The sequence below is a fragment of the Leuresthes tenuis genome, unplaced genomic scaffold, assembly GCF_036924035.1.
Source record: "Leuresthes tenuis unplaced genomic scaffold, fLeuTen1.0.hap1 SCAF_22, whole genome shotgun sequence".
In the NCBI taxonomy this organism is placed as follows: Eukaryota; Metazoa; Chordata; class Actinopteri; order Atheriniformes; family Atherinopsidae; genus Leuresthes; species Leuresthes tenuis.
In genome coordinates this window covers 290352-299881 of record NW_027325376.1, presented here as the reverse complement: position 1 = coordinate 299881, position 9530 = coordinate 290352, and the positions used below count along the sequence as shown (strand labels likewise).

General features: G+C 48.9%; 1 protein-coding gene across 1 annotated transcript in view; it reads right to left on the bottom strand.

The window, feature by feature from the left end:
* Positions 1–3808: 3808 nt before the first annotated feature.
* The window catches only part of ctc1 (CTS telomere maintenance complex component 1), a 34635-nt gene continuing 28913 nt past the window's right edge, over positions 3809–9530 (bottom strand). The window contains exons 24-25 of the mRNA XM_072376586.1: positions 6998–7118; positions 3809–4749 (exon numbers count right to left, since the gene is read on the bottom strand). Coding sequence (XP_072232687.1) covers positions 4631–4749; positions 6998–7118 — 240 coding nt within the window. The 3' untranslated portion in view covers positions 3809–4630. The remainder of the gene's footprint in view (positions 4750–6997; positions 7119–9530) is intronic.

Genomic DNA, 9530 nt, shown 5'->3' with positions numbered 1-9530 from the left:
GCTGCTGTTGATACAGTTGCCCACAATATATTACTCAAACGACTGGAGAACTGGGCTGGTCTTTCCGGAAATGTTCTAAACTGGTTCAAAACATACTTAGAGAACAGGAAGTACTTTGTGTCAATCTGAGCAGACAAGCATCACATGTGGAGTTCCCCAAGGTTCCATCCTGGGACCTCTTCTGTTTAAAATCAACATGCTCCCACTGGCACAGATTATAAAAAACAACCAAATCAACTACCATAGCTATGCAGATGACACACAGATGTATATAACAATGTCACCAGGAGACAGAGGGCCTGTACAGGCCCTTGGAAAATGCATTGAGGAGATTAATGACTGGATGTGCCACAACTTCCTCCAGCTAAACAAAAACAAAACTGAGGTAATTGTCTTTGGAGCCAAAGAGAAACGATTGAAAGTCACCACAGAGCTTCAATCTATAAATCTAAAAACTACCAACCAGACCAGAAATCTGGGTGTAGTGATGGACTCAGACCTAAAAACACATAAAGGCAATAACAAAGTCAGCCGACTATCACCTTAAGAATATATCAAGGCTAAAAGATCTGATGTCTCTGCAGGACCTGGAAAAACTAGTCCATGCATTCATCTTTAGTCGGTTTGATTATTGTAAAAGCATCTTTAAAAAGTCAGTCAGACACCTGCAGCTCATCCAGAACTCAGCTGCTGGAGTCCTCACTGAGACCAAAGAAGTGGAGCACATCAGTCCAGCTGTGAGGTCTTTCCACCGGCTGCCGGTCCATCAGAGGATAGACTTTAAAGTTCTGATGCTGGTCCATCAGAGGATAGACTTTAAAGTTCTGCTGCCGGTCCATCAGAGGATAGACTTTAAGGTTCTGATGCTGGTCCATCAGAGGATAGACTTTAAAGTTCTGATGCCGGTCCATCAGAGGATAGACTTTAAGGTTCTGATGCTGGTCCATCAGAGGATAGACTTTAAAGTTCTGATGCTGCTCCATCAGAGGATAGACTTTAAGGTTCTGATGCCGGTCCATCAGAGGATAGACTTTAAAGTTCTGATGCCGGTCCATCAGAGGATAGACTTTAAAGTTCTGCTGCCGGTCCATCAGAGGATAGACTTTAAGGTTCTGATGCTGGTCCATCGGAGGATAGACTTTAAGGTTCTGATGCCGGTCCATCAGAGGATAGACCTTAAAGTTCTGATGCTGGTCCATCGGAGGATAGACTTTAAAGTTCTGCTGCTGGTCCATCAGAGGATAGACTTTAAGGTTCTGATGCTGGTCCATCGGAGGATAGACTTTAAGGTTCTGATGCCGGTCCATCAGAGGATAGACCTTAAAGTTCTGATGCTGGTCCATCGGAGGATAGACTTTAAAGTTCTGCTGCCGGTCCATCAGAGGATAGACCTTAAAGTTCTGATGCTGGTCCATCAGAGGATAGACCTTAAAGTTCTGATGCTGGTCCATCAGAGGATAGACTTTAAGGTTCTGATGCTGGTCCATCAGAGGATAGACTTTAAAGTTCTGATGCTGCTCCATCAGAGGATAGACTTTAAGGTTCTGATGCCGGTCCATCAGAGGATAGACTTTAAAGTTCTGATGCCGGTCCATCAGAGGATAGACTTTAAAGTTCTGCTGCCGGTCCATCAGAGGATAGACTTTAAGGTTCTGATGCTGGTCCATCGGAGGATAGACTTTAAGGTTCTGATGCCGGTCCATCAGAGGATAGACCTTAAAGTTCTGATGCTGGTCCATCGGAGGATAGACTTTAAAGTTCTGCTGCTGGTCCATCAGAGGATAGACTTTAAGGTTCTGATGCTGGTCCATCGGAGGATAGACTTTAAGGTTCTGATGCCGGTCCATCAGAGGATAGACCTTAAAGTTCTGATGCTGGTCCATCGGAGGATAGACTTTAAAGTTCTGCTGCCGGTCCATCAGAGGATAGACTTTAAAGTTCTGATGCCGGTCCATCAGAGGATAGACCTTAAAGTTCTGATGCTGGTCCATCAGAGGATAGACCTTAAAGTTCTGATGCTGGTCCATCAGAGGATAGACTTTAAGGTTCTGATGCCGGTCCATCGGAGGATAGACTTTAAGGTTCTGATGCCGGTCCATCAGAGGATAGACTTTAAAGTTCTGCTGCCGGTCCATCAGAGGATAGACTTTAAGGTTCTGATGCCGGTCCATCAGAGGATAGACTTTAAAGTTCTGATGCCGGTCCATCAGAGGATAGACTTTAAAGTTCTGATGCCGGTCCATCAGAGGATAGACTTTAAAGCTCTGATGCCGGTCCATCAGAGGATAGACTTTAAAGTTCTGATGCCGGTCCATCAGAGGATAGACTTTAAAGCTCTGATGCCGGTCCATCAGAGGATAGACTTTAAGGTTCTGATGCCGGTCCATCAGAGGATAGACTTTAAAGTTCTGATGCCGGTCCATCAGAGGATAGACTTTAAAGTTCTGATGCCGGTCCATCAGAGGATAGACTTTAAAGCTCTGATGCCGGTCCATCAGAGGATAGACTTTAAGGTTCTGATGCCGGTCCATCAGAGGATAGACTTTAAAGTTCTGATGCCGGTCCATCAGAGGATAGACTTTAAAGCTCTGATGCCGGTCCATCAGAGGATAGACTTTAAGGTTCTGATGCCGGTCCATCAGAGGATAGACTTTAAAGTTCTGCTGCCGGTCCATCGGAGGATAGACTTTAAAGCTCTGATGCCGGTCCATCAGAGGATAGACTTTAAAGTTCTGATGCCGGTCCATCAGAGGATAGACTTTAAAGTTCTGATGCCGGTCCATCAGAGGATAGACTTTAAAGTTCTGATGCCGGTCCATCAGAGGATAGACTTTAAAGTTCTGCTGCCGGTCCATCAGAGGATAGACTTTAAAGTTCTGATGCCGGTCCATCAGAGGATAGACTTTAAAGTTCTGATGCCGGTCCATCAGAGGATAGACTTTAAGGTTCTGATGCCGGTCCATCAGAGGATAGACTTTAAGGTTCTGATGCTGGTCCATCAGAGGATAGACTATAAAGCTCTGACCTCTGACCTCCTGACCCAGTATGAACCTCCCAGACCCCTCAGGTCATCTGGATCCGGTTCTTTATCAGTTCCCAGAGTCAGAACCAGACCTGGAGAAGCTGCATTCAGCTTCTATGCTCCACATGTCTGGAACAAACTCCCAGAAAGCCTCAGATCAGCTGAAACTCTCAGGATTTAAGTCCAGGTTGAAGAAACATCTGTTTTCAGCTGCTTTTGAATAAGCTTGAGATTAAAAACGGAATCAGATTTTAACTCCTGATTTTATCTTTCATATATATAATTATATATCTGATTTTATCTATTGTTCTTTTTTCTTTCTTTCATTTAAATTTTAAATTATACTTTTTATTTCTTCTGTTTTAATGTCTCTGTGAAGCACTTTGAATCACCTTGTTGTTGAATTGTTCTATAAAATAAACTTGCCTTGCCTTGATGGAGGCAGAGGACAGGTGGAGCAGCTCCGCCCCCTGCTGTGTGATGGAGGCAGAGGACAGGTGGAGCAGCTCCACCCCCTGCTGTGTGATGGAGGCAGAGGACAGGTGGAGCAGCTCCACCCCCTGCTGTGTGATGGAGGCAGAGGACAGGTGGAGCAGCTCCGCCCCCTGCTGTGTGATGGAGGCAGAGGACAGGTGGAGCAGCTCCGCCCCCTGCTGTGTGATGGAGGCAGAGGACAGGTGGAGCAGCGTTTAAGGCTCAAAGTAACCTTCAGTTCATCTTTTATCAACATTTAAGCACAGCTGGTTCAGGACAGAAGAAGAAACAGATGAACAATCAAAGCTTTAATGATCAGAGAGCAGGTGAACACAGGTGGGCTGAGGTGACATCATCCTGGTGAACACAGGTGGGCTGAGGTGACATCATCCTGATGAACACAGGTGGGCTGAGGTGACATCATCCTGGTGAACACAGGTGGGCTGAGGTGACATCATCCTGGTGAACACAGGTGGGCTGAGGTGACATCATCCTGGTGAACACAGGTGGGCTGAGGTGACATCATCCTGATGAACACAGGTGGGCTGAGGTGACATCATCCTGATGAACACAGGTGGGCTGAGGTGACATCATCCTGGTGAACACAGGTGGGCTGAGGTGACATCATCCTGGTGAACACAGGTGGGCTGAGGTGACATCATCCTGGTGAACACAGGTGGGCTGAGGTGACATCATCCTGGTGAACACAGGTGAGCTGAGGTGACATCATCCTGGTGAACACAGGTGAGCTGAGGTGACATCATCCTGGTGAACACAGGTGGGCTGAGGTGACATCATCCTGATGAACACAGGTGAGCTGAGGTGACATCATCCTGGTGAACACAGGTGGGCTGAGGTGACATCATCCCGATGAACACAGGTGGGCTGAGGTGACATCATCCCGGTGAACACAGGTGAGCTGAGGTGACATCATCCTGATGAACACAGGTGAGCTGAGGTGACATCATCCTGATGAACACAGGTGGGCTGAGGTGACATCATCCCGATGAACACAGGTGGGCTGAGGTGACATCATCCTGATGAACACAGGTGAGCTGAGGTGACATCATCCTGATGAACACAGGTGAGCTGAGGTGACATCATCCTGATGAACACAGGTGGGCTGAGGTGACATCATCCTGATGAACACAGGTGAGCTGAGGTGACATCATCCTGGTGAACACAGGTGAGCTGCAGAGGGCGGCTCAGTCGGGTCATGAAGGTTCTGTCTGCTCGGCTGAAGCGCCTCACCTCTGAGACACAAACAGAGAGACGGTTAACAGAGGAGTCCGTTTGGACCCGATCAGAACAGCTCAGAATAAAGAGGAAAGAAATGGGCCCAGACTGATGAAGGTTCTGATAAATGGGCCCAGACTGATGAAGGTTCTGATAAATGGGCCCAGACTGATGAAGGTTCTGATAAATGGGCCCAGACTGATGAAGGTTCTGATAAATGGGCCCAGACTGACTGAAGGTTCTGAGAAATGGACCCAGACTGATGAAGGTTCTGATAAATGGGCCCAGATGAAGGTTCTGATAAATGGACCCAGACTGACTGAAGGTTCTGATAAATGGGCCCAGACTGATGAAGGTTCTGATAAATGGGCCCAGACTGATGAAGGTTCTGATAAATGGGCCCAGACTGACTGAAGGTTCTGATAAATGGGCCCAGACTGATGAAGGTTCTGATAAATGGACCCAGACTGATGAAGGTTCTGATAAATGGGCCCAGACTGACTGAAGGTTCTGAGAAATGGGCCCAGACTGACTGAAGGTTCTGATAAATGGGCCCAGACTGATGAAGGTTCTGATAAATGGGCCCAGACTGATGAAGGTTCTGATAAATGGGCCCAGACTGACTGAAGGTTCTGAGAAATGGACCCAGACTGACTGAAGGTTCTGAGAAATGGGCCCAGACTGATGAAGGTTCTGATAAATGGGCCCAGACTGACTGAAGGTTCTGATAAATGGGCCCAGACTGATGAAGGTTCTGATAAATGGGCCCAGACTGATGAAGGTTCTGATAAATGGGCCCAGACTGACTGAAGGTTCTGAGAAATGGACCCAGACTGACTGAAGGTTCTGAGAAATGGGCCCAGACTGACTGAAGGTTCTGAGAAATGGGCCCAGACTGATGAAGGTTCTGATAAATGGGCCCAGACTGACTGAAGGTTCTGATAAATGGACCCAGACTGACTGAAGGTTCTGAGAAATGGGCCCAGACTGATGAAGGTTCTGATAAATGGGCCCAGACTGATGAAGGTTCTGAGAAATGGGCCCAGACTGACTGAAGGTTCTGATAAATGGACCCAGACTGACTGAAGGTTCTGATAAATGGACCCAGACTGACTGAAGGTTCTGATAAATGGGCCCAGACTGATGAAGGTTCTGATAAATGGACCCAGACTGACTGAAGGTTCTGATAAATGGGCCCAGACTGACTGAAGGTTCTGATAAATGGGCCCAGACTGACTGAAGGTTCTGATAAATGGGCCCAGACTGACTGAAGGTTCTGATAAATGGACCCAGACTGATGAAGGTTCTGATAAATGGGCCCAGACTGACTGAAGGTTCTGATAAATGGGCCCAGACTGACTGAAGGTTCTGATAAATGGACCCAGACTGACTGAAGGTTCTGATAAATGGGCCCAGACTGACTGAAGGTTCTGAGAAATGGGCTCAGACTGATGAAGGTTCTGATAAATGGGCCCAGACTGATGAAGGTTCTGATAAATGGGCCCAGATGAAGGTTCTGATAAATGGGCCCAGACTGACTGAAGGTTCTGATAAATGGGCCCAGACTGACTGAAGGTTCTGAGAAATGGGCCCAGACTGATGAAGGTTCTGATAAATGGGCCCAGACTGACTGAAGGTTCTGAGAAATGGGCCCAGACTGATGAAGGTTCTGATAAATGGGCCCAGACTGACTGAAGGTTCTGAGAAATGGGCCCAGACTGATGAAGGTTCTGAGAAATGGGCCCAGACTGACTGAAGGTTCTGATAAATGGGCCCAGACTGACTGAAGGTTCTGAGAAATGGGCCCAGACTGATGAAGGTTCTGATAAATGGGCCCAGACTGATGAAGGTTCTGAGAAATGGGCCCAGACTGATGAAGGTTCTGATAAATGGACCCAGACTGATGAAGGTTCTGATAAATGGGCCCAGACTGATGAAGGTTCTGATAAATGGACCCAGACTGATGAAGGTTCTGATAAATGGGCCCAGATGAAGGTTCTGATAAATGGGCCCAGATGAAGGTTCTGATCCGTGTTGGATCAGATATCAGCAGGACAACGGATCTGTTGGCCGATCAGAACCAGGTATAAAACACACAGAACCCGTTCAGCCTCCATGTTTTACTGGAACTTCTTTACTGTAAGAGCAGGTTTGGACATTGAACGTGTTCTGGTTCTGGTTCTGGTTCTGGTCCAAAGGGCCGATCTCGTGCTTCCTGTCAGTTATTGATCGATCTGATTCCAGGATGAAAGGTGTGTGTGTTACCCTCTGATCTCTGGGTGGTGTGTTTCCTGCAGGTGATGAAGATCGGCCGACACACGATGTCACTGCTGCACACACACAGCAGGAAGTGGAGGAGGGGGTCATCAGAGCCGCCGTCACACACCTGACACACACACACAGGTAGGTATGAACACCTGACACACACACACAGGTAGGTATGAACACCTGACACACACACACACACAGGTAGGTATGAACACCTGACACACACACACAGGTAGGTATGAACACCTGACACACACACACACACAGGTAGGTATGAACACCTGACACACACACACAGGTAGGTATGAACACCTGACACACACACACAGGTAGGTATGAACACCTGACACACACACACACACAGGTAGGTATGAACACCTGACACACACACACACACAGGTAGGTATGAACACCTGACACACACACACAGGTAGGTATGAAGGAGATCCCATCCACCCGCCCACCCATTGGAGATCCCATCCACACCACGGGAGATCCCACCCACACCATTGGAGATCCCATCCACACCACGGGAGATCCCATCCACACCATTGGAGATCCCATCCACACCATTGGATATCCCATCCACCCGCCCACCCATTGGAGATCCCATCCACACCACGGGAGATCCCATCCACACCACGGGAGATCCCATCCACACCATTGGAGATCCCATCCACACCACGGGAGATCCCACCCACCCGCCCACCCATTGGAGATCCCATCCACACCACGGGAGATCCCATCCACCCGCCCACCCATTGGAGATCCCATCCACACCATTGGAGATCCCATCCACACCATTGGAGATCCCATCCACACCACGGGAGATCCCACCCACCCACGGGAGATCCCACCCACCCACGGGAGATCCCACCCACCCATTGGAGATCCCATCCACCCGCCCACCCATTGGAGATCCCATCCACACCATTGGAGATCCCATCCATACCACGGGAGATCCCGCCCACCCATTGGAGATCCCACCCACCCACGGGAGATCCCACCCACCCACGGGAGATCCCACCCACACCACGGGAGATCCCATCCACACCATTGGAGATCCCATCCATACCACGGGAGATCCCGCCCACCCATTGGAGATCCCACCCACCCACGGGAGATCCCACCCACCCACGGGAGATCCCACCCACACCACGGGAGATCCCATCCACACCATTGGAGATCCCATCCATACCACGGGAGATCCCGCCCACCACACAGCCTCTTCAGCCTGCTGCCGTCAGGGAGGAGACTGCGGAGTCTCTGGGGCAGGGTTAGGGTAACCCAGGACCAGCCACTGAGGGACAGCTTCAACCCCCCGGCAGTCAGGGCATTTAACTCCCTTTCTGCTCTGCCCCAAATCCCCTTTGAATGTTAAAACGGTTCAAAGTTAGAGTCACATGACCTGTGATGTCACCTATTCTGTCCGGCTCCCACAGAAAAGCATTGGTCAAAGGGGGCATAGGGGGATGCAGCAGTAGACGGACGCTCCACACCAGTCGGCTGCAAAACTAAATAAAACTTCAGAACACTTCAGGGAATGTGCTTCGCCACCATGAAAGGAGCGAAGACAAACAAAGGCCAAAGAGGCACACAGAGAGCAGGGAATACAACGCAACCGGCGTTCCAACCTTTACCCGACTCAGAGGACTCCGAGGAGGAAGAAAATGGCGACAAGACGGTGCTAGCTGAAAAAACTCAAGCTGGAGACATACTTCAAGAATTAACGTCTGTCACCAAAGACCTGCGGGAATTCAAACCGAGATGCAAAAGACCTTTTCAGGCAGATCTCAGAGGAGACGTAAGAGAAGAGTTAACTATATTCAAACAGGACATTAGCCAGAAGCTAGCCGAAACCGCCACTGCCCTAACCCCATATCAGATCTGGAAGCAAGCGGGCCGGTAGCTAAAGACGCCCTCCTGCTGCTTCTTACCCAATGCAGTAAGATGCAAGAAAAACTGACCGACTTAGAGATCCAGGAGAAACAACATGCGGCTCTATGGGATACCAGAAAATACAGAAGGCACTTCAATGGCAGATTTAGTCAAAAACCTGCTCACCACCAAACTCAGGCTGCCAGACGGAGTCAGCCTAGAGCTCCACAGAGCTCTACCCGACCCAAACTCACCACCCAGGCCTGTCATCTCAAACTTTTTACGCTTCGAAATCAAAGAGTGCTGAAGTCAGCATGGAAGAAGAAGGTGTGTGTGGGTGAAAAGCAGATCTTTTTAAACGCCTATAAAGAAATCAAGAAGGCATCAAAAGAAACCAGAATACGTTTTCAGACCTCTCGCAAAAATCTGCATCCACTGGAGCAGCGGGACCCGGGCGTACGAGAGCGCCCTGCAGGGGCACTCGCTCCGAGGATAGAAGTGGAGACTCGACCACGTTGGACATGAACATGGAGGAATGCATGTGGAAACTGTTTCTGCGGCGACTAGCTCTTCCTATTCTAAAAGACTAGACTTAGGCCTTTAATAGGCTGCTGTACTCCTAACTCCGAGGCCAGATGGAAAAATATTGAAC